This window comes from Hyaena hyaena, unplaced genomic scaffold (assembly GCF_003009895.1).
Source record: "Hyaena hyaena isolate Hyena2069 unplaced genomic scaffold, ASM300989v1 scaffold_425, whole genome shotgun sequence".
NCBI classification, from domain to species: domain Eukaryota; kingdom Metazoa; phylum Chordata; class Mammalia; order Carnivora; family Hyaenidae; genus Hyaena; species Hyaena hyaena.
The window spans coordinates 1,555,591-1,581,494 of NW_024081052.1; the positions used below are offsets into that span (position 1 = coordinate 1,555,591).

General features: G+C 37.7%; 1 protein-coding gene and 1 pseudogene across 1 annotated transcript in view; both read left to right on the plus strand.

The window, feature by feature from the left end:
• Positions 1–5,155: 5,155 nt before the first annotated feature.
• The window catches only part of RAD50 (RAD50 double strand break repair protein), a 93,180-nt gene continuing 72,431 nt past the window's right edge, over positions 5,156–25,904 (plus strand). The window contains exons 1-5 of the mRNA XM_039252564.1: positions 5,156–5,559; positions 7,328–7,411; positions 18,020–18,171; positions 21,375–21,560; positions 21,904–22,108. Of these exons, the coding sequence (XP_039108495.1) occupies positions 5,431–5,559; positions 7,328–7,411; positions 18,020–18,171; positions 21,375–21,560; positions 21,904–22,108 (756 nt within the window). The 5' untranslated portion in view covers positions 5,156–5,430. The remainder of the gene's footprint in view (positions 5,560–7,327; positions 7,412–18,019; positions 18,172–21,374; positions 21,561–21,903; positions 22,109–25,904) is intronic.
• LOC120245489 lies at positions 9,787–9,896 on the plus strand (annotated as a pseudogene).

The following is a 25,904-nucleotide window of genomic DNA, read 5'->3' on the forward strand; positions in this document are numbered from 1 at the left end:
AGTTTACTTCACCATTGTAATGTTTCTAGTCTTCTATGAGCAAAAACAGTGCTACTAGAAAGGTCTTTGTATAATTTTTAAAAATATGTCCTTATCCTAAGGAACTTGTGTGACCATTTTTATAGCTCTTGTTACATTTCACCAGATCACTCCTGGGAACATTGCCAAGGTACAAAAAATAAATCCCTTGTTACAGAAATGCTGAGGCATAGGAGCACATGTACCCCAATGTTCATAGCAGCACTCTCCACAATAGCTAAAACATGGAAAGAGCCTAAGTGTCCATCAACAGATGAATGGATCAAGAAGATGTGGTTTATCTATACCATGGAATACTACATGGCAATGAGAAACAATGAAATCTGGCCATGTGTAGCAACATGGATGGACCTTGAGGGTGTTATGCTGAGCGAAATAAGTCAGGCAGAGAAGGACAAATATCATATGTTTGCACGTAGAGGAGGATTAGGAGGAACTTGACGGAGGAACAAGGGGGAGAAGAAGGGCAGAAATGGTGGGGGAAAGGGAGAGAGGCAAACCATGAGAGACTCTTGAATGCTGACAAAAACTGAGGACTGATGGATGTGGGGGGGAGGGGGGGATGGGCATGGAGGAGGGCACTTTGGGGATGAGCACTGAGTGTTATGTAGAAACTAATTTGACAATAAACTATTTGTAAAAATAAAATAAAATAAAATAAAATATTATATAAAAAAAATAAATAAATCCCTTGTATTTTTAATGTTTTATAACTGACAAAAATAACTTTGTTTAATCCTGATATCAGCAGCATGGGATGGATTTCTCTCCTTGATAGGGTTTAATAGTTTTGTTGATGTAATGAGCAAAATTAACTCCCATGAAAGATGTGATCCAAGAAGAGGGGATAATCAAACAGACTGATAAATATGTTGGTAAACCTAAATAAATGATGCTTATTAAAAAATAACTTATTTAGGGGATTTCAAGACACTGGGGAATAAAAATACTTAAACAATGATAATGTGGGAGATGGAGCGATCAGAGTCGGTGCATTTCACTGTTCTTGTGCTGTTTAGAAGTTTTCTAAAGATCTTAACATTAAAGGCCATTTGTTTGTTTTTTTGTTGAGAGAGAGAGAGGGAAAGAGAAAGCCATGGAGGGGCAGAGAGAGAGAGAATCCCAAGCAGTGTCAGTACTGTGAATGTGCAGCCTGATGTGGGACTTGAACTTACAAACCGTGAACTGAAATCAAGAGTCAGACATATAACGAACTGTACTACTCAGGTGCCCCTAAAGATATTAACTTTAGATTTCAAAATAAGCATGTGAATAATTAAAGAGTAACCACTAAAAGAACAAGAATAGAATATACAACTTCCAAGCCAGTAGAATAAGAACAAGGGCATACAAAAATCTCAAGTGATCCAGAAACCAGGAAAGGAGAAAAAGAAGCAAAGAAAAAGCACAGAAAGAGGTATGAGAAATATATGCAAATTTATCAGGAATCACAGTAACTGAAAATGAGTTACTGAAATGAGTTTAATCTTAAACTCATCTATTAAAAGGCAGATAGTACAAAATATACTAAAAATCATCTATCAACTATTTTCAGGAAATATACTTCATGGAAAATGACAGTAAAAAGCTGAAAATCAAGGGCTAAAGAGATATACTAGGCAAACACTAATCAAAAGAAAGTCAACGTATCAAAATGTCAATAGCAGAAAAATAATTTGTCAAAAAATACTGTAAGGAAAAAAGATTCACTAACAAATATAAAATAGTGTCTCATAATAGTTTTATTTTTCATTTCATTAATTATGATAGAAGCAAAATAAGACATTTTCCAGTAATAAGGACTTTACTGGTTTGCCTTTTCAGTTCTTCTCATTTTAGAGATTAATCTTTTTTATTGAAAAAATTTTCTATCCCTTTCCTAAGGTTGTTTTCTTAGTTTTATAGTTTCCTACTGTTACAAAGTTTAACTTTTTTGTAATAGAATCTGGCTACTTTGTCATATCAATTTATTCAGCTTGCTATTTTTTTCTGAAGTATTTTTATATAAATTACAGGAAGCATTACACTCCATCATTATCACTTCCATATGCACCTCAAAAAAAGAATCATTTTCTTACAAAGCAATATACTTTTGCATCTAACATAATGAAATGAACAATAATAAATTTTTAGCATTTAATTTCTGGACTTTATTCAAATTTCCCTATGTATGCCCCAAATTCTTTTGACATCTCTAATTGCTAACCAGGATCCAACCCAGGACTGTGAGTTGCATTTTTTTAAAAGTCTTTTGGAATCTACAGCAGTCCTTGTTTTAATGACACTGATCCGAGATCCTGGGCCAATGTCTTCTAACACATCCCACCTTCCGTATTTCCCTTTTCCATCCTTGTGGTATTATTAGCTTAATCCTTAATTCCTGTGAATTGGAAGTTAAATCTAAAGATGAGATTAGATTAACAAAATTTTTTTTCAAGTAGGCTCACACCCAGCACAGAGGCCAATGAGGGGCTTGAACTCAAGTCACTGAGATCAAGACATAAGCTGAGATCAACAGTCAGATGCCCAACAGATTGAGCTACCCAGACGCCCCTCAAGTTAATTTTTTTTGAACCAAACTCCATGTGAGATAATTTTGGGTACTTTGTGCTAAGATCACAGTGGAATATAGTCAATGATATTGTATTAGGGTTGTAGGGTAAACAGATGGTAGCTACAGTTGTGGTGAGTGTAGTATATAGTATAAATTCGTTAAGTCACTGTTATACACCTGAACTAATGTACCTGTGTTAGCAATACTTCAGAAAAAAAAGATCACAGCAGGAGACATATAAAGTCGGGTAATTTCATTGCCAATCATTGCTAATTCCCTATGTTACTTTGAGTCATAAAGTTTTCTTTTAAAAATGGCAGTGAGGCACCTGGCTGATTTAGTCAGTAGAACATGTGACTTGATCTCTGCATTGTGAATTTGAGGCTCTTGTTTGGTGTAGAGATTACTTTAAATAAAAATTTTAAAAATAAAAAATAAATAAAAGTGGGGTAATTAAATGTTGGGGCTTTACTGTTATTGCTGCCAGAAAAATAAAGATCTTCATCCACCTGAAGCTTATAGAGTGTTAAGTAAAATAAGATACAGATTTCCTTTTTTCTTCCCACTGATGCCCAAATATCCAAGCAATGCAAAAGGTGGCAGTGGAGGGAAAATGGTCTTGGTGGTTACACAATTATTTACATTTGTCAAAAGTCATAGAACTATACTCTGGAAAAAGAATTTTACTGTATGTAAATTTTGCCTAAATAAACTCACTTTAAAAATAGGCTCTAGGGGTGCCTGAGTGGCTCAGTTGGTTGAGCTTCTGACTTTGGCTCAGGTCATGATCTCACGGTTTGTGGGTTCTGTGCGGACAGCTCAGAGCTTGGAGCCTGCTTTGGATTCTGTGTCTCCCTCTCTCTCTGCCCTTCCCTGGCTGGTGTTGTCTCTGCCTCTCTCAAAAATAAACATTAAAAAAAAGGTTCTAATCTTTATTCATCTTTAAAATTAGTTTGTTACATAAAGGACAACTGTGTCATATCAATCTTCTGTGTTCCATTAATAACTTAAAATATGTATTATGATAACTGACACTTTCATGTTTTTTAGTATAACATGAGACTACTCACTGGATTTCCCCACTTGCATCCTTTGGGGTGAATTTTTTAGTTATGTATTAAGTTCTTAATGATTGCCTTGAGATTGTATGATTGGAGGGCAATTCCTACATTTTTCTAGGAAAATAATCCAAAGGTTTTGTTCTATTATGTATTTTCTGTAATTTTTTCCTACAGGCCCTTGCATGGGATATCCCTCCACTAAGTTGGGTTCCAAAAAGCAACATTCAGTTATTTTTTGGGTAATATCTTTCCCTTACTTTACTTTAAACTTTATCATACAAAAATTAAAAATTTTTTAACATACAAAAAGCTGTACATATGTTACACAACTTGATGACTCTGGAGATAAACATACACCAGAGAAACCATCACCATAACCAATGTCATTGGTGTATCCATTACCTCCAAAAGTTTCCTCCTACCCTCCTTATTTTTTTTAATGTTTTTTTTAATTTCTTTCTGAGAGAGAGAGAGAGAGAGACACACACACACACACACAGCGTGAGCAGGGGAGGGTCAGAGAGAGAGGGAGACACAGAATCCGAAGCAGGCTCCAGGCTCTGAGCTGGCACTCAGCACATAGCCCGATGCGGGACTCAAACCCACTAACCGTGAGATCATGACCTGACCCCAAGTCAGATGCTTAGCCGACTGAGCCACCCAGGCGCCCCCACCCTCCTTATTTTTAACCTAAACATTTTTTTGTGCGACAAGAACACTTATCACAAGATCTACCCTCTCAGCAAATTTTAATGTATTATTACACAATATAGTGTTAACTATTGGCACTGTGGTACAGCAGGTCTCTCATTATTCAACTTGCATAACTGAATCTCTTATAAAGGTCTATTCTTATGTCCTTACTTATAGGAGTGGGTTTCCTTCACGTCATATTTGCATACCATTTTGTAGTTTTGCAGCATCAATTGGCTTTTGGTCAACAAGTTCTCAAACTTTTGGTCTTTTACAGTCTTAAAAATTACTGAGGACCCCAAAGAGCTTTTCAGTGTTATAACTATCAATACCTAATTGGAAATTAAAATTGAGATTTTTTTTAAGCACATGACTATACACTCACATTCTATTAGCCATCATTGCGATGGCGTCACCACAGGTCACCTAAAGTAAAGGAGCGAAAAGATCATGAAAAAGGCAAATAACGTCTTAACATTGTTAGAAAACGGTTTCGACATTAAAGGACACCGCACTCCTTTCCATTCCTGGCGTTCCGGGCTCACACTTTGATAACCACCGTTTGTCGAAAATATTCGTAGTCCTCAGAGTTGGGGCTTCTGAAGGCTGCCGCGCACCCAGCAAAAGGCCAGAACACACACCCACGGGGCAGAAAGCCCAGCACTCAACCCACTAGGCCGGAACTACTCCCGGAAGCCAGGGCTGCGCGCGCACCGCGAGCTTCCCACTTCCCGGCGTGCCCCTGGCCTGCGGCGTAAATGCACGCCGGTAGTGGAGGCCCACGTGACCCGCGGGTCAGCCGCGGCGGGAATCTGTGAGTGCGTTCGCCTGCGGGGTCTCTCTGTTTGTGGTGTGTGTTGGCCGCGCGCAGCCCAAGCCCGGCCCCCACCCCCGCTCTCGTTCTTCAGGCGGGAAGGAAGCCGGAGTGGGAGGAAGAGTTCAGCCAGAGGCTTCGCTCCTACCGGAGCGACCCGGAGACTCGCGAGTCCTCCCGGCCCATCGCTCCCCCTCCCGCGGCACCGCTAAGTCCTGGTGGGCCGGCGCACTAGGCCACTGGTGTTGAGAAAAGAAACATTTGCAAACATGTCCCGGATCGAAAAGATGAGCATTCTGGGTGTGCGGAGTTTTGGAATAGAGGACAAAGATAAGCAAATTATCACTTTTTTCAGCCCCCTCACAATTTTGGTTGGACCCAATGGGGCGGGGAAGACGGTAAGTTCTTAGTAGCAGCCTTCAGTTTACGGGTCGCTACATCTTGCGAATCTGGAGGTGTTCGGAGAGCTCAGAACAATAAGGACGAGAGGCCAGGGGTTTCTGGGGCTCCGCGCTTGGTCCCCCAGGAAATGCTTGGGTCTCTGGGTGGGGCCCTTGCCCCTGGGCGTGGCCCGGTGTGGGCTTCTGGCCCCAGCAACCTCAAGCGGGGACCAGACCGAGTCTCCTAAGGGTAGCGAGGCTCGTTGGGTGGACAGGGTTTACCTGAGGATCCCAAAAAAGCGCTCGGCGACCTTACGTTCTTACACGAAGCCTTTTGGTCTGCATTGATATTTTTTTTTAACCCTCCCCTTGCTCCCAAAACATACCATTCACTTCCTGACAGTTGTCGCATTATAGGAATTCCTTAAAAAGCTATAAAATACGATAAACAGGGCTTTCTGAGAAGAGTTTTGTAAGTATGCCGACGTATAAGCATAATGGGAAATAAATGACAAAATGAAACCGATACCGTGAGGCCCAGTGTAGTTGAGAAACTGTATTTTGTTGTTGGGATGCCCTTACCTAGTCAAAATAAAAAATTGGAGCATTTACTTTGACTTTTTAAGGCCCAGAGAATATTTAGAAATTTGAGATGGACCCTGGCGTGGCATGCATTTACAGGAAAAGTGCAGCCTGAAAGGGTGGCTTGAGAAAAACCAGGGCGTTCTAGCAGAAATGATTAAATGAAGCAAAAAGCATCCAGAACTGAGGACTGATGGGTATGGGGGGTAGGGGTGGGGGGGATGGGCATGGAGGAGGGCACTTTGGATGAGCACTGGGTGTTCTTTGGAAACCAAGTTGACAATAAACAATTTAAAAAAAAAAAAAAGCATCCAGAAAGAAATAAGGTTTAGAATTGCACATTGAATGGCACACTCTTGTCTACTTTTGTTTATGTGAAAATATTTCTATTTCTTGACTGCCTGTTGTGTCCCTAGAATTGTATAAAGTCCTCTGCTTACTTAAGGGAGACTAAGGTTTATGAGCACCAGCAGTCTGATTACAGCTGTTTTGCTTCACCATTAATTAACTCGGTGCCTGGGCAAGAGTGGCCCAAAGGGTTTGTGCTTTAGTTTTCTCATTTATGAAATGGAAATAAAGAGTTTCCTGAAGCCTAGGATTAATGTGAAGATTACTGGTTAATGTATAGAAAGGTGGTGTGTACAATACCTGACACATGTAAGGCCTGTGAAACTGTTAGCCATTTTTAAAACTTGAACTTAAAGTTTTTTGGTTTTGTTGAAGTGTAATGGATACATGAAATTGTAAGATATTTAAAGGGTATGTCAGAGTAATTTAATACACTGTACGTTGTGAAAAGATCACTCCTATCTAGTTAACACATCTGTCAGCTCTTTTTTTTTTCTGTAGGAACATTTAAGTTCTACCCTCAGCGTATTTTGGCAAATGATCAACTATGGTAACCATGTTTTACATTAGCCATTGTTACTAAATTAGTTTAAAGGGTTTAATTGAAAATTGAGGGTTTTTAAAAAATAATTTTTTATTTTCTTTTCATATACCTTTTTAATTAGCTTTTCCATGAATGTACAGCAGTTACTTTAACACATAATCATATCTGTATTATAGCTTTTTATAATGTCAGATTTTATCTGGTCATATCTTTTATAGTTTCTCTGGTAAATATTTTTATAATGAATTAACATTTTATGATAAACTTCTGTGGTTCTCTTGTAACTAAATAATACAATTTTCTATTTTTCAGACCATCATTGAATGTCTAAAGTATATTTGTACTGGAGATTTTCCTCCTGGAACCAAAGGAAATACATTTGTTCATGATCCCAAGGTAATCATGTTAGTAAACTTAAATATCTTTAAAATAAATTTTTATAAATATAAAGGCAATAAGGCTTATTGTAGAAAACCTGGCAATAGAAAACTATAGAGAGATAGAAAAGTCTACACACAGTCTTGGCATGCAGTGACACCCAGTGTTGACATTTTCATGTATTTTCTTCTCCTTTACATACAGACTTAGCTGAAGTCATACTCGAATTTTGTATTCTGATGTTTTTTTCTTCACTTAGTATCACAAGGCCCCCTGTCATTAAAAAAAAAATTAAATTCTCAATCTAGGTGTTTGGCATAGGGTTGCTTCTTCTAATCTTTATACTTTGTGTATGTCTGAAATATTTATTTAAAACATGTCACCTATTATGAACATTTTTTTTAATGTTTTATTTATTTCTAAGAGAGAGAGAGAGAGAGAGAGAGCGTGAGCAGGGGAGGGTCAGAGAGAGAGGGAGTCACAGACTCTGAAACAGGCTCCAGGCTCTGAGCTGGCAGTCAGCACAGAGCCCGACGCAGGGCTCGAACTCACGAACCGCGAGATCATGACCTAAGTGAAAGTCGGACGCTCAACCGACTAAGCCACCCAGGCGCCCCTATTATGAACATTTTTAATAGTTGCATAATTTTCTTACATTTAGATTGCTGTTAGTTTTTCATTTAAATATGCCATAATTTAAATCTTTGTGAATCTTTGTTTGAATTACAGTCTTTACACCGTTACTATGTTTAAAGAACATAGAAATTTCTGTACTGTGTATTTTGGCCTATAGGTTTTTCTTATGTGTGTAGTGGTTTCATGTGCCTCTCTCAGTTATCTGCCAGCTCCTCTCTTAATAGTTCGTTGTAGGTTTCTTCCAGGCTTTTTTCTGTGTTTATACAAACATATCTGTGTGTATATATACATAAATACACTCAAACGTAAATATTTCAATACACCAGTATCATTTTATTATGCTGTTTTACAAATCGAATATTTAGTGGCACACTCTAGATATGTTAATGTATATATATATGTGTGTGTATGTATACACTTTTCTTTCATTGGTTTTAGTTACTAAAACTAATTACTCATCCACTGAGTTTATAGTTTATTCATTTGGCCCCCTATTTGTGGTTATTTAAATTCTTTCCACTTTTGTATGCCTAAAGGTAACTAATAATGAAAGTATTTATAAACTTTTAGAGATAGTAAAATCATTTAGTACATTGAGCCCTCTCTGCAGTGACTATTTCGCACTCTGTCTCCATAAACCTGCAATTTACTCTTCTTAGTTGATGATCTTGGCCTGTAATTTGCTGAAAAAATGTAATTTATTGAAAAAAGGGATCAGATAGAAAGTACCTCATTTTCCAGTCTTAAAATCTTCCAAACTGCCCTTTATTTGTACTTGTAGTAATTTTTTCTTTTGTGTTAAGGGTAAATTGTTTACTGTTTTATCTAAATGTCCACCAACTCTTTTTGGAGGCTGGATCCAATCAGTCCCTTTTGTCAATGCAAGCATTTTGCTTTTCAGTTACCCATCTTCTGCATTAGCAGTTTTTGTCCTTCTTTATAGGATCATTCCTATCAGCACGCCATGGTAGCTCTAGTCTACTAACAAAAAAACCTCTTCTTTTATTCCAAATCACCTTCTGGCTACTACCTCTATTCACTTTTATAGCTAAATTTACAAGAGGTATATGTACTCACTGTCTTCAGTTCATTGCTTCCCATTTTCTCCTTAGCCTGTTCTGTTCAGATTTTCTTTCCCCCCTTCCTCGCTAAAGTTACTACTCTAAGCTGCCAGTCATCTTCATGTTGCCAGATAAAGTGGTCATTTTCTAATTCTCAGTTGCTTTTCAGAAGATTTAATAGAGCTTCTTAATTCCCTTTTTAAAACCCACTGTTCTCTTGGCTTCTGTGGCACCATAATCTCATACCTCCTTTTTCACTGGCCATATCTTAGTCTCCTTTGCTGAGTCTGTTTTTTGTCTGACTCTTCTTGGGTGATCTCATTCATTCTTATGGCTTTAAGTATTTGTTACATGCAGATGATTTCTGATTTATATATCTAACCCAAATTTCTTTCCTAAACTCTAGAGTTAGATAGATAGATAGATCAATAGTTTTAGATAGATACATTGTTTGGATGGTTAATGGTCATTTCCTGAATATGTTCAGAACAGAACTCATGGTTACCTGTTCTCCTGTTCTTTTCACAGTCTCAAGCCTGGTGCTACCTCCGTACTCTCCAGTTTCATAAATGATATTGTCATCTACACATATACTCATGCCAAAACCTGTATGTCATCCTTTGATTGATTACTTCATCTTCCCCTGTTGCCAAGTCATAAGCAGTTCTTACCTAATCCTCTCAAATATGTCCATGGATACTTACCTGGCAAGGGACATACCACGATCATAAAAGTGGTTGTCCCAGGGTCAGGCTTATCCATTGTATTAAAAATATGTCCAGAATTTGTCTCTTTATTCCATCTTCACTCTTCCTTTCCAGTTCCAGGCCACCTTCCTCTTTCCTATATTAGTATTCTCCAAACTTGTTGTCCTGCCTTCATTCTTGAAGTTCTCTTTTCCACACAGCAACTAGAGTTATCTTTTAAATATTCATTCTAGAGGGAATGAGTCATTCACAGTCTGAGAGAATAACATTCCAGTCAGTGATAATACTAAGTGCAAAGTTGCTGAAGTAGGAACATGCTTGATGTATTCAGGGAATCACAGGGAAGAGCAAAATGGTGAGGAGACTGGTAGAAAATTAAGTCACAGAAATAGAAAGGCCTAGGTTCTCCAGGTCCTTGGTTTCTGTTCTCATTTAAATAGGAATTTACTGGAAAATATTGAGCACGAAAAGGGCATAATGTGTATTTTAAAGGAATCAGTCTGACAGCTGAGAGAAGACTATTGTAGGTGGCAAGAGTAGAAGGACGGAGACTAGCAAAGGAGATTTTTTTGGTAATTCAGTTGAGATATATTGGTGGTTTGATTAAGCTGCTAATGGTAGAAATGGGGAGAATTCTTGGATTTGGGATGCATTTTTAAGGTAGTATCAACAGATAAGTTAATTATCTGGATAATGGTTTATGAGAGAAGTAGAAGCATCAAACATAAATCCCAAGTTTTTGGACTTGAAAAACTAGGTAAAATAGTGCCACCATTTATTGTAATGAGGAAACTCTGGAAAAGGACATTTGGGTGGCTCTGGTGTAAACATGTAGATTTGGAATGTCAGACATCCAAAATGTCCAGTAGGCAAATAGAAGTATGTCCGAGAGAGGTTTGAGCTAGAGAAAGACTAATTAGGATTTATTGATGTATACAATTATCTATAGTTAGTTTTAAAGCCTGATGTGATCACATAGAGAGTGAATGTCGGGAGGATGTGGAAGATCTTAACCTAGAGCACATTGGTATCTAGAAATAGGGATGGGGAAGAGGCACAAGAAGATACTAAAAGAACAAATGGTAAAGTAGGGAAAACTGGGAGAGTGGGGTCTTGGAAGACAAAAGAATGAAGTGTGAACAAGAAAGGAGATAGGAAACTGTACCAAATATGTTGATACCTCAAGTAAGAGGAAGGTTGGGCTATGTGGAGGCTATCGGTCATCTTGACAAAACCAGTTTCTCACAAAACTTTGTGAGAAAACAAGGTAAGAAAGTGAAACATAGAATTGTTCTGTGAGTTTGCAATGAGTGGAAAGGAGGAAGTAGCTGAAAAGGTTTGTAGGATCAAGGAGAGTTTTATGGCTATTGTTCTTGTTTTATTATTGTGCTTCTGGATGTTTCCATGTTGATTAATGCTCTAGCATCTCTGACAATTTCGGTCTATCACCCATTTCCCTTTCCAAGTGAAAAGAGCTATTTTTCTCAGTTGTCTGCTCATGTCCTCCCTCTGGTTCTTCTGTCCTTGATGGTTCAACTTTCCTCAGTTAATACTCACTTTACAGCTGCTCTCATTTCCCAGATCTGAGCTCCCACCGACACTATTTTGTTCATCAGCTCTTTCTTCTTGAGTCTCTCACAACTGCTCTTGTGGATGGAGCTATTCCCTTCACCTGAATTGCCCACATCCCCCCGTTTTCGCATCCTGCTATACTCATCTCATCATTTCAGTTCCTCTTATATATTCAGCTTCTCTTGGTCTTTTGTTTTCCTTGCTTTAATTTGTCCCTACACCTAATAATATTTACCTTATCTTAAACACCTTTTCTGCTGCTCTTTGCCAGTCTTTCTTTTTTTTTTCTCAATTTTATCTTTTTATTTGCATCCAGGTTAGTTAGCATATAGTACAACAATGATTTCAGAAGTAGATTCCTTAATGCCCCTTATCCATTTAGCCCATCCCCTCTCCCAAAACCCCTCCAGTAATCCTGTTTTCCATATTTAAGAGTCTCTTATGTTTTTGTCCCATTCACTTTATATTAGTTTTGCTTCCCTTCTCTTCTGTTCATCTGTTTTATATCTCAAATTCCTCATATGAGTGAAGACATTTGTCTTTTTCTGACCGAATAATCTTGCTTAGTATAATACCCTCCAGTTCCATCCACGCAGTTTCAAATGGCAAGATTTCTTTTTTTTTTTTTTTTTAATTTTTTATGTCTTTATTTTGAGAGACAGAGAGTGAGCAGGGGACGGGCAGAGAGGGAGGGAGGCACAGAATCTGAAACAGGCTCCAGGCTCCGGGCCTTGAACCCACAGACTGTGAGATCATGACCTGACCCAAAGTCGGACGCTTAACAGACTGATCCACCCAGGCGCCCCATGTGTGAGGGTTTTTTTAAGTTTATTTATTTATTTGAGAGTGTGTGTGCGCATGAGGGTGCACATGAGCAAAGGAGGGCCAGAGGGAGGAGAAGGAGAGAATCCTAAGTAGGATCTGCGCTATGAGCTCGATCTCAGGAACCGTGAAATCATGACCTGAACCAAAATCAGGAGGCAGACGCTTAACCAACTGAGCCACCCAGTGACCTCCCATATTAGGGTTTTTAAGCACTATAGGATTTAATTTTTTTTTTTTTTTTTTTGAGAGAGAGAAACAGTGTAAGTTGGGGAGGAGCAGAAAGAGAGGGAGACACAGAATCAAAAGCAGACTCCAGGCTCTGAGCTCTCAGCACAGAGCCTAACGTGGGGCTTGTACTCATAAACTGGAGATCATAGCCTGAGCCGAAGTTGGATGCTTAACCAACTGAGCCATCCAGGCACCCCACAAACACTCTAAGATTTAAACCATGTGGGATAAATATGGGATAAAGCATATATGTGGGATAGAGCATTTATAGATTGATAGAAATGACTCTGGATAGAGGGAAAAAATTGATGCAGGAGAGAGTATAATTGCAGAGTTAAATCCTTGAGTAGCCAAGTAGAAACAGGATCCATTGTCCGACTGACAGAGTTAATAGGAGTATGCACTGTTGATCAAGTGTAAGAGGATGATGGACAGAGTATATATGTGATTATTCATTTTAGTGGTGAGAGAATAAATCAATAGTCTTTTGATTGTTTCTATATTCTCAGGAAAACAGAAGTGAAATTGTTAGCTGAGGCTGGGAGAAGGGGTTGATTGAGGCTAGAAAAAGTGTCAAGCTTAGAGCATAAGTTGATTAAAGAGATGTTAGAGTTAGGTGAGAGTGTCACTGGGTCACCTGAGGTTTGTGGGTGAAAGTTTGTAAGGAGACCAGTTGTGTTTTCTTCTGTCTAGTTCAGCAGCTCAATGGTAAGCACAGAGCAAGTTGGAAAGTTGGATTTAATCAAACATTGGGTAAAGTTAGAAAGCAGGAATTAATCCATTGCTTGGTAAGTAGAGTGAAGAGAATAAGCAACTTCCCCATTCCCCAACTGTGGACACCTTACTCTTCTCAGTCTTTGATAATTGTTACAAGCTGGCCTCTTGTAGGGATGCCATCTCTAATCTACAGTCTGCATTACCCCAGCACACTTTTTCCTCCTTTGGATTCCCTCAATGTTTTCAGGCTCTGAAATCCCACATTTTGCCTTCCCCCATTGTGGATACCCTCCTTCCCCTAAGCTGGCTAATCCCTACTCATGGATGCCCTTTTCATCCTGTTTGAACTTTGACACCCTTGGAGTCTTGAAACCCTGTGGCAAGCTGCCCATGTGGACACCCTTCTCAGCCTAAGTAGTTATCGTGTTCTAGGCTGAGTTTCCATGTCCCCCTACCTTCAGCTGCCATGCACACATATGTTCTTCTGCCACATTGTTGGAAAATGGTTTTTTAACTAGATTGTTTGGAAAGGGAAGGGCTTACAGTATTTTTTGTTTTATTCTTTTGGATAGAAATTGTTCTAAAGTTAATAGGTTTTTCTCTGCCTTAAATCTAGATTATTCTTATTAAAGATCCTCTTCCTCAGTAAGCTCACCAACAGTATTGTGATTAAAATGCTACAAAATACCCTTTCCTTAAATTCTACTTACTAATTTGATACTTGTCTAGTAGCTAAGTCCTAAAAGGGTAAATGCCATGAATGATGTATATGTGTATTTGACCTACTGGTAGGAAATGTTGTAAATAAATCATCTCATTTTCTAGTACATAGATGGATAATTACTTTACTGTGGATTAAGACCTCAGCAGCTATTTGCCTTGGGCTGAAATGATAGCATCAAGTCCCTGGGCTTTCAAAACTATCAATGTCTGGCCATTTCCTCACTGAGATGTTTAAATCCTAAGAGGCTACTAGCTTTTTTCTTCTTTTATTAAGTTTCTCTGTTTAAGTCTAGTTTATATACAATGTTATGTTAGTTTCAGATACACAGCCTAGTGATTCAGCAATTCTGTATGTTACACAGTGCTCATCACTATAATTGTAGTTAACAGCTGTCACCACACTAAAACATTACTACAATATAATTGGGCCTCATTCTCTGTGCTGTACTTTTCATCTCTGTGACTTACTTACAACTGGAATTTTTGTACCTTTTAGTGCCCTTCATATATTTTACTCATTCCCCTACCTCCCTCCCTTCTGGCAGCCACCAGTTCTCTGTATTTTTTAGTTTGATTCTGTTTTTTTAATTTGTGTTTTTTTTTTTTTTTAGATTCCACATGTAAGTGAAATCATATGGTATTTGTATTTTTGTGCCTGACTTATTTCATGTAACCTAGTACCCTCTAGGTCCATCCATGTTGTTGCAAATGACAAGATCTCATTCATTTTTATGGCTGAGTAATACTCCATCATATGTATATATCACATCTTTATCCATTTTTCTCTAGATGGACACTGGTTGCTTTCATATCTTGGCTACTGTAAATAATGCTGCAATAAACATAGCTGTGCATTATGTCTTTTCAAATTATGTTTTCATTTTTGGAGGGTAAATACCCAGTAATGGAATTACTGGATCATAGAGTCTTTCTATTTTTACTATTTAAGGAGCCTCCATTCTGTTTTCCGCAATAGTTGCACCAATTTACATTTCTACTAACAGTGCATGAGGTTCTGCCTTTCTGCTCATTCTCACCAATACTTAACTGTTTCTTACTTTTTTGATACTAGTTCAGACTGGAGTGAAGTCATATCTCATGGTGGTTTTGATTTGTGTTTCCCTGATGATTAGTGATACTGAGCACTTTTTTTCATGTGTCTTTTGGCCATCTGTAGGTCTCTGGACAAATATCAATGTATTCAGGTTCTCTGCCTATTTTTAATCTGTGTTAAGATGTATGAGTTATTTCTATATTTTGAGTACTAACCTCTTATCAGATACATCATTTGGAAATATCTCCCATTCAGTAGGTTGCCTTATTATTTTTTTGATAGTTCACTTGGCTATACAAAAGCTTTTTATTTTGGTGTAATACCATTTATTTTTGCTTTTTTTCCCCTTGCCTGAGGAGACATATTCATAAATATGTTGGTAGAGCTGATATCCACAAGATTACTCTGTTTTCTCTTAGGAGTTTCATGGTTTTAGGTCTCACATCTAGGGCTTTAATCCATTTTGAGTTTTATTTTTGTGTATGGTGAAAGAAAGTGGTGTGGTTTCATTCTTTTGCCAGTAGCTGTCCAGTTTTCCCAACACCATTTATTGTTGAGACTGTCTTTTCCCCCATTGTATATTCTTGCTTCCTTTGTTATAGAATAACTAACCGTATAAGTGTGGGCTTATTTCTGGGCTCTCTATTCTGTTGATCTGTGGGTCTGTTTGGTTATTGTGGCTTTGCAATATTTCTTGAAATTTGGGATTGTGATACCTCCAGATTTATTACTCTTTCCAAGATTGTTTCGGCTATTCAGGGTCTTCTGTATGTGGTTCTATACACATTTTAGGATTATTTGTTCTAATTCTTTGAAAAATGCTGTTGGTATTTTGATAGGAATTGCATTGAATCTTTAGATTGCTTTAGGTAGTACGAACATTTTAACAGTATTCTTTCAGTCCATGAGCATAGCATATCTTTCCATATGTGTCATCTTGAATTTCTTTCATCATTGTCTTAACAGTTTTTAGTGTATAGGTATTTCACTTCCTTGGTTAAATTTATTCCTGGGTATTGTATTCTTTATGGTGCAGTTGTAAATAGAATTATTTTCTTAATTTTTCTTTATGCTGTATTATTAATTATAGAAATGCAGTGGATTTCTGTATATTACTTTTGAATCATGCTGCTTCTGAGCAGCCCGTCCAATGACTTCTCTCTCCTGACCTCCACCTCCCGTGCTGAAGCTCTTGTGTAGGCTGTTTTCCTGTTTGTCCTGGATTACTCTCTGCCTCCTGTCTTGCCTCAGTCAGTTCAATCTGTTTATTTTAAAGGCACAGTGATTCATTTAAAATGCACATCTACTGCATGCCTTTCCTCTGGATTAAACCCCTCCGTGGTTTTTCCATTGTCTTAATTTCAAAGCCCTTAACGTGTTTCAGAAGGCTCTTAATTACTGGAACCATTTTCTGTCTTCACTTGCTTTCCCCTGTGTTCTGTACCATATTTTCTGAAATTACTTTAGCTATTCAGTGACTCAGATCTTTTCCTCTGGCTAACTCCAGCCCATCTGTCAGTTCTCAGTTTAAACATTCACTTCCTTTAGAAACCCTTCCCAGAATTCTGGGAGGTAGATTAGATGCCCTTACGTTGTGTTTCCAAAGTATCGTGTACTTCTCTTAAGATGATGTTTAATACCACTTTTTTACTCTTCTGTTTAACCTAACATACTTCAAAGGAAAAAGTGTCTTTCTTTTGAAACAAAACAACAGATGGAAGCTACAAGTGCTTAATAAATTTGTGCTTAATTTTTTGAATGATGAATTAATATCAAAGTTAGGTTTATGCCAAAAAGTTATTAAAAGACCAATAAAACATATTCTGTGATTTGAAAAAATGCAGGATTCATGACTTGTGGTTTTGGCTACAGTTGAGTAATAAGTATCATACTTGTGCTCCCAAGATAAACAACTATAAAACTGGAACAAAAAAAAATTAAAGCAGCTGTTTTCAGGCACTGGACAACAGATGGCACAGGGCTGTGATCTTTGAGAAAAGAGAATTATATGAGGTGACTACACATTCATTCTAGCTTTCTTCCTAGGGAAATTTTGTAAACTTTGGCACATAGAATTAGAACCCAACAGAGAATAATAGTATTGCCAGGTAGATGATACAAAGGTAGAAGTGTGTGTTTGCTCATGTGACTGTAAATTATGGAATAAGATACAGGAGAGGGGTTGCTCTGCAGAGATGGGCACCAGAAATCTGTGTAAGAGATTATTGAATCTTTGGCGAGATACTAAACACATGTCCAGGACAGGACTCAGTGAGGGCTAGCAGAGAATAACTACTTGGGTAGACAAGTGGGACTGTGAGCTGAATGCACATTCTAGAGATTACACACTGCTGGGTGACATTTGAATTGTGATATGCCAAAGTAGGGAGGCCTTATGGAACTCCCCAACTTTCTTTTGAGACCTCAGAAGGGCCATCAGTGTCTCCCTGTTTTCTAGAAAATATTGATGGGACATCAGATCTACAACTTAGTCTCATGGGGTTCAGGGGGAAAAGTTTGGTATACTGTATTTCTGCTTTTCTCTAAGCTTGTCTGTGTTTTAAAAATTATTTTGGAAAACACTTGGGATACCTAAGAAGCTAAAATTTGTTTATTTGAAAAACCCACACACCCGGTCTCCTAATGCTGAATAACAGAGGTAGAAAATAAACAGTTTTAGTAAATCAGTTAAAGAGTGTTCTTGGGGTTCCTAGGTGGCTTAGTTGGTTGAGTGTTTGACTCTTGATTTCGGCTCATGATTGTGGGATTGAGCCCCTCATCAGCTCTGTACTGGACACAGAGCGTGCTTGGGATTCTCCCTCTTTCTTTCTTGCTCTCCCTCCCTCCCTCCCTCCTTCCCTCTCTTACCCCCCACCCCTCCCCTGCTTGCACACATGCACTCGAACTGCCACCCCTCAAAAAATTAAAAAAAAACAAGTATTCTTTTCCTCTTGTATATTGAATAGCATATGAAAATGACACTAATTTTGGATGTGTAAGTTTTTCTTTTTCTCATTTTTGGTAATATTGCTTGTGTCTTATCTTTCAGAACTAACATTCTGATGCTCAGTAAGGTATAATCTTTCCCTGTTTACCTTTAAAGGTTGCTCAAGAAACAGATGTTAGAGCCCAGATTCGTCTGCAGTTTCGTGACGTAAATGGAGAACTTCTAGCTGTGCAGAGATCTATGGTGTGTACTCAGAAAAGCAAAAAAACAGAGTTTAAAACCCTGGAAGGAGTCATTACTAGAACAAAGTAGGTATTTATTTTATATTTGAATATCTGTTCATTTTCTCTCATTTAGGTTCATAAGATTGTGGGTTTTTTCCCCATTATTTTAGAGCAGCATACTAATTTTTTAAACAGACTTTACTTTTTAGAGCGATTTCAGGTTCTCAGCAAAACTGAGCAGAAAATAGAGTTCCTCTACATTCCCTGACCCTGTGTGTGCATAGCTTCATCCACTATGAACAGTTATTGTTGGATCTCTTTATCAGTTAAACAGAATGATGCCATCAAAGATTTAGTGATAATGCTGCATCCCTTTGAGTAATTTATGAACAGTTGCTCAGTTGAAGATGTGCAGTCTCTCAAATATAGTTTGAATGAATGGAAAATGCTAGTATCGTGTGTAGAAATGGGTGAGATGAGAAGCACACAAACTTACCTTTGAACTGTCACCTTTATTAGAGGCATATTATCATCTTTAATGGGTTTGGATTTCAGAATTAGCCTGCCTTGGATTCAAGGCTTTATCCTTGTTGAACAAATTACTTAACTATCACCTTACTTCTCTCTTTCACTTGTCTATTAATTTGTTAAACTAGTTAAGTAATTCCTTTAATTACTAATGTTTAGCACCTATTATGTGCTACAGTCAATATATTAGCTACAAGCTTCTCAAGCAGGTTGGTTTCCTTGGCATTTAAATACACTCAGGTCGATTTCATTCCGTATCAGTTGCTATCTCCATTTTCCCTTTTATAGTCAGTCTTCTCAGAAGAGTTGTTGATAATCACTCTCTCCATTTCTGTTCTTCCTCCACTCCTCCTCTAGCCCCATTCCTTTACTGTAAAACAGCTCAACAACTGAGGTGAGAAATACCCTCTATGGTAATTAGGATAATGTATTACTTTACTAAATAGATCTCATTGAAATCCTTTGTTTTTTTCATTTGCAAAATAGGGATTCATTATTATATATATCTTAGAAGGATTGAGCTAATGCATATAAAATGAGAGCTCATGTATTAATTTTCTATGACTGCATAACAAACCACAAACTTAGTGGCTGAAAACAACAGACTTTTATAGTTCTGTAATTTAGGAATCCAAATTGGGTCTCACCTGGCTTAAAATCAAGGTGGTGGCAAGACTGTGTTCTTTTCTGAAGGCTCTGTGGAAAATCTGTTTCTGCATCCTTTCTGGGTCTTTTACAATCCACCCACAAAACTTGGCTCTTGGCCCTCCATCTTCAAAGTCAGCAATAGCGGGCAAAGTTCTCATAGTACATCACTCTGATGTCCTCTTCTGTCTCCCTCTCCCACTTAAGGACACTTGTGATTGTGTTGGCCCCACCCACATAATCCAGGGTCATCCTTCTCCTCAGGGTCCAGATGATAAAGCAGCCTTAACTCCATCTGTGATCTCCCATTTCCTTTTGCCATGTGACCTGACACATTCACAAATTCCAGGGGTTAGAATATAAATACCTTTGAAGGGCCATTGTTCTGTGTACTGTAACTCAGTAAATGGTAGCTATCAATAACTTCTTGAAGATCTTTTTCTAGACTTGCATGACATGACACTGTCCTGTCTCCCACACAGCCACATCCTATCCAGCTAATAAAGGTAGGAGTTCCACAGCTTCAGTCCTAGATCCCCTCCTATTTTTGTTCTATATTCTCTTCTTAGATAGTCTCATTCATACCCGTTACTCAAATTACTGTCAATTCATAGGTGACTGACAGATTTAGGTTTCCAGGTCCATATACCCAACTGTCTCTCTCATTTTTACCAGCCCTTTCAAAGATCCCTCAGATTCAGCATGTTCAAAACCAAGTTCATGAGTCTTTCCCCTTGACCCATCTTAAAAAATCTCCCCTGCATTGCTCCTCATCGCAGTGAATGGTACTCCAGTCCATCCAGTTACACAAAAGAATACCCTCTCTATATCTTGAAACCTCCTTGCTCTCTTTAGTTCATTACCAGGTCCTATGGCTTTAACCAAAATGTTGAGTCCATTTCTTTTCCTTCAGTACAATGACCATTCTAGTTCAGGCTACCATAATTTTTCCCTGGTCTAATGTGATAACCTCCTGGTCTATCTGTGTCCATTTTGTCCCCTTAAAAAGAATCCTCAGTATATTCAGTGTACTGTTTTCAAAATCTGTATTGGAACATATAAATGACAGTAAAGACAGGTACTGTGTCTACCCTCCTAATCTAGCTATCAACAGATACTGCACAGAAGATATAAAGAAAATGTTGAATTTATCCTTTTTATGAAGCATACTGAGAGATCTCTTGAAATCCAAGGGCAGAGATGCTCCTGGCCCTAGGAATAATGATATGGGGAACTCATTTAAAAGACCCTAAGACACTTCGCTCTAGTATATTGCTTTGTCAGTGTGATCTTAGAAGTTGAGGTCTACTGATTAAGAATCCTTTTTAAATTTGCTTAGATGGGGATCACTAAAGTTTGCCTTTATTCTCCTTTTATGGTATGTCTTACTGAACAATCCCTATCTAAACACTGGAGTCAGTCTTTAGATGATTTTGTTTAAGGCACCGTTGCCTGTCTGCTGTGAATCATCATGTTTTATTTTACTTTTGTTAAAGTCTCTTAGTTTTCTTATTTTTAAGTTCTGGGGTTGGAAGATAGTTTATTTTTCTCTACTTATTGTCTGTAAATATTGTAAATTACTGTATTTAAAAATCCAAACACGTAAAACAACTAGTTTTGGCATCTTCTCCCTTCCTGTTTTACAGACTTTTTCATTATTGAACTATTGAATCCTTAGAGTTAAACTTTTTACCATAAGAAAGCTATGGTAGGGGCACCTGGGTGGCTCAGTCAGTTAAGCGTCTGGTTAAGTGTCTGACTTCGGCTCAGGTCATGATCTTGCGGTTCTTGGGTTTGACCCCACATCGCTCTCTGTGCTGACTGCCAGCTCAGAGCCTGGAGCCTGTTTCAGATTCTGTATCTCCCTCTCTCTCTGACCCTCCCCTGCTCACACTGCCTCTCCCTCTCTCAGGAAAAAAACAAAACAAAACATTATAAAAACATTAAAAAAAAAAAAAAAGAAAGAAAGCTATTGTAACGGGGTGGATGAGGGCACTTTTTTTTTTTTTTTTTTTTTACAAGTACAGCATAAAGGATTGACTAAGCAATTGGAATAGGTACAACAGGAGGTTTTTTTTTTTTTTACATAAATTCTTGATTTTTGTTTTCTATAGGCATGGTGAGAAGGTCAGTCTCAGCTCTAAGTGTGCAGAAATTGACCGAGAGATGATAAGTTCTCTTGGGGTTTCCAAGTCTGTGCTTAATAATGTCATTTTTTGTCACCAAGAAGATTCTAATTGGCCTTTAAGTGAAGGAAAGGCTTTGAAGCAAAAATTTGATGAGATCTTTTCAGCAACAAGGTTTGTAACCTTTACTGAGACTTTGTAATCCATTAAGTTACTGAGCCATGGTTGCAATTTGAACGCTTTTTTTTTTAAAAGAAAAAGTTTTAAAAGTAAAAACGTCATCAATCCAGTAGCCACCAGTGAGCATATTTCCATTCTGTTTTCTTTCTGTGCATTTGTATTTACCTGTTTGATACTTTATATGTAACATTTTCATCTACCATTATATCATAAGCTTTTTCTAAGTTATTAAAAACTCTTTGTAAATGTAATCTTAACGACAGTGTTATAGTCCCTTGTTGGAATCTACTGTAATTTACTTGGAAAGAAGTTTGATTTTTATTTATTGTCTTCAAAGGTACATTAAAGCCTTGGAAACCCTGCGGCAGGTACGTCAGACACAAGGTCAGAAAGTAAAAGAATGTCAAACAGAACTAAAATATTTGAAGCAAAACAAGGAAAAAGCTTGTGAGATACGTGACCAGATTACCAGTAAGGAGGCTCAGTTAACATCATCAAAGGAAATTGTCAAATCCTATGAGAACGAACTTGATCCATTGAAGGTAATTTGATTTCTTGTATAAGAAGGTCACCTTTTATGATGGTAGCACTCACCCCTAAAGCACTTTATTTTTATGTAAATTTGAATGGTGTATATATTTCTTGAAAAAATTATTAGACACTATATAATGTTAATATCTTAGGTCTCTATTAGATGGTTAGTCTTAAAGTTGCCCAAAAAGCTTGGATTTGAGAGTAAACAAATTTGTACCATCCTAGTAATCTACTAGTATAGATCTAAATACCAGTGTAATGACCCAACCTTACACTTCTGTATTCTTAAGGAGATTTTTTTTAATGTTTTATTTATTTTTTGAGAAGGAAATAGAGACAGCATGAGCAGGGGAAGGTCAGAGAGAGAGGGAGACACAGAATCCAAAGACAGGCTCCAGGCTCTGAGCTGGCTCTCAGCACAGAGCCTGATGCGGGGCTCAAACCCACGAACGGTGAGGTCATGACCTGAGCTGAAGTCAGACGCTTAACCGACTGAGCCACTCAGGTGCCCCAAGGAGATTTTTTAATTGACATATCTTTCCAGGGAACTTTTATAATTTACGATATGTTTTTTGACATTGTACAAAATTTGGAATTGATGCATATGTTTGCAAATAAGTACAGCTTTCTAAACTCCTGTGGTCTATAAGAAAGGCCTTAAGGAAATTTCATTCATTTATTTCATAAATGTTTATTGTGTATTTCCCGTGTGTGAGGGCATATGGTATATACTGTGCTTGGGGCTATAGGTAGTAGGAGAACTACAATGGTGTCCTTGTCCTTAAAGTGTTTCTAGGCTAAGTAAAAGCATTCTTGAAAGTGGCTATTTTCTAGATTTCACATAGTGGAAGAATTCTTTTTAACCATTTAAAAGTTACTAATATGGGCTTCTAAATTCATCTATAAATACTGATATAAATTATTAGTTATTTGTTTAAAGTTTTTAAATTTTTCCTCTCCTGCTCATCATGACAAGTATATTCCTTAATCCCCATCATCTGTTTCACCCATCCTCCAACCCACCTCCCCTCTGGTAACTGTCAGTTTGTTTTCTAAAGTTAAAAGTCTGTTTTTTTGTCTCTCTTTTTTTCCCCTTTGCTTGTTTGTTATGTTAAATTTCACATATGAGTGAAATCCTATGGTTTGTCTTTCTCTGACTTATTCTACTTAGCGTTATACTTTCTATCTCTACCCATGTCATTGCAAGTGGCAAGGGTTCATTATGGCTGAATAATATTTCACTGTGTATATATACCACATCTTTATCAGTCGATGGACCCTTAGGATGCTTCTATATCTTGGGGATTATAAATAATGCTGCTACATGTGTCCCCTCAATTCATGTTCTTGAATTCTTTCGGTAAATACCCAGTAGTGCAATTGCTAGATCATAAGATAGTTCTATTTTTAACTTTTTGAGGAATCTCCATACTGTTTCCTACAGTGGTTGTGTATTCCCATTGGCAGTATGGGGTGTGGGGGATCCTTTTACTCCACACCCTTGCCAGTACCTTGTGATTTTAGCCATTCTGACAGATAATGAGGTGATACTAATTGTAGTTTTGACTTGCATTTCTCTGATGATGAGTGATATTAAGCATTTTTTCATGTGTCTGTTAGCCATCTGGATGTCTTCTTTGGAAAAAGACATTTGGATTATTTGTTTTTTGGCTGTGAGTTGTATCAGTTCTCTATATGTTTTGGATACTACCCTTTATCAGATGTATCATTTGCAGTTATCTTCTCCCATTCCACAGACTGCCTTTTAGTTTTGATTGCTTCCTTCACTGTGTAGAGGTTTTTTATTTTGATGTAATCCCCGTAGTTTATTTTTGCTTTTGTTTCCCTTGCCACAGAAGACCTATCTAGAGAAAAGTTGCTATGGTTGATGTCTGAGTAATTACTGTCTGTGCTCTTCTTCTACGATTTTTATGGTTTCAGGTCTCACATTTAGGTCTTCAGTCCATTTTGAGTTTATTTTTTTGTATGGCATAAGAAAATGGTCCCATTTCATTCTTTTGCATATTGCTGGCCAGTTTTCCCAGAACCCATTTATTGAAGAGATGGTCTTTTTCCCATTGGGTATTCTTTCCTGCTTTTTTGAAGATCAATTGACCATATAATTGTGGGTTTATTTCTGGATTTTCTATTCTGTTTTATTGATCTATGTGTCTACTTTTGTGCCAGTACTGTACTATTTTGATCACTATAGCTTTGTAATATAACTTGGGTTCTAGAACTATGATGCCTCCAGCTTTCCTTCTCTTTTTCAAGATCACTCTGGCTATTTCGAATTTTGGGGGGTTCCATACATATTTTAGGATTGTTTATTCTAGTTTTATGAAAAATGCTGTTGGTATTTTGATAAGGATTGCTATAAATCTGTAGATTGCTTAGGATAGTATGGACTTTACAACAATATTTGTTCTTCCAATCCATGAGCATGGAATTCTTTTCACTTCTTTGTGTCATCTTGAGTGTCTTTCATTAGTGCTTTATAGTTTTCAGAAAACAGGTCTTTCACCTCTTTGGTTAGGTTTATTCCTAGGTGCCTTATTATTTTTGGTGCTATTATAAATGGATTTTGTTCTTATTTTCTTTTTCTGCTGCTACATTATTGGTGTATAGAAATAAAATTGATTTTGGGGCACTTGGATGGCTCAGTTGGTCAAGCGTCTGACTATTGATTTCAGCCTAGTTCATGATCTCACGGTTAATGGTTTCCAGCCCCACATTGGGCTCTGTGCTGGCAGCGCGGATCCTGCTTGGAATCCTGTCTTCCTCTCTCAGACCTTCCCCCTGGTTGCTTTCTAACTCTCTGGGGAAAAAAAATAGAATTGATTTTGTATCCTTCAACTTTACTGAGTTTGTTTATCAGGTCTGGCAGTTTTTAGGTGGTCTTTTGGGTTTTCTATATTTGTATAGTATCATGTCATAGTGAAAGTTTTACTTCTTCCTTACTGATTGGGATGCCTTCTATGTCTTTTTGTTGTCACATTGATGTGACTAGGACTTCAGTAGTATGTTAAATAAAAGTGGTGAGAGTGGACATTGTTGTATTGTTCCTGACTTTGGAGAAAGGCTCTTACTTTTTCCCTCTTGAGGATGATTCTGTTGTTTGAAAATATGTGGCCATTATTATGTTGAGGTTTGTAGCCTCTAAACCTGCTTTGTTGAGGGTTTTTATCAAGAATGGATGTTGTATACTTTGTCAAATGCTTTTTCTCATCTATTGAAGTGACCCTACGGTTCTTCTCCTTCTCTTATTGATGCTATATATCATGTTGATTGATATGCCTACATTGAGCCATTCTTGCAATTTAGGAATAAATCCCACTTAATTGTGGTAAGTGATTTTTTAATGTTTGTTGAAATCACTTTGTTAGTATTTTGTTGAGGATTTTTGCATTTGTGTTCCTCAGAGATACTGGCTTGTAATTCTCATTTTTCATGGTATCTTCATCTGGTTTTGGTATCAGAGGAATGCTGGCCTCAAAGAATGAATGTGGAAGTTTTATTTCCTTTTCTGTTTTTTGGGCTAGTTTGAGAAGAATTAGTATTAACTTGTTTTTAAATATTTGGTAGGATTCACCTGTGAAGCCACTGGTCCTAGACTTCTGTTTGTTGGGAGGTACTTTTGTTTTTTAGTTTGTTTTTTATGTTTAGAGAGAAAGTGAGTGGGGGAGGGACAGAGAGAGAGAAAGAGAGAGAGAGAGAGAGAGAGAGAGAGAGAATGTAAAGCAGCTCCATACTCAGCACAGAGCCCAGCTCAGGACTTACATGACCCTGGGATCATGACCTGAG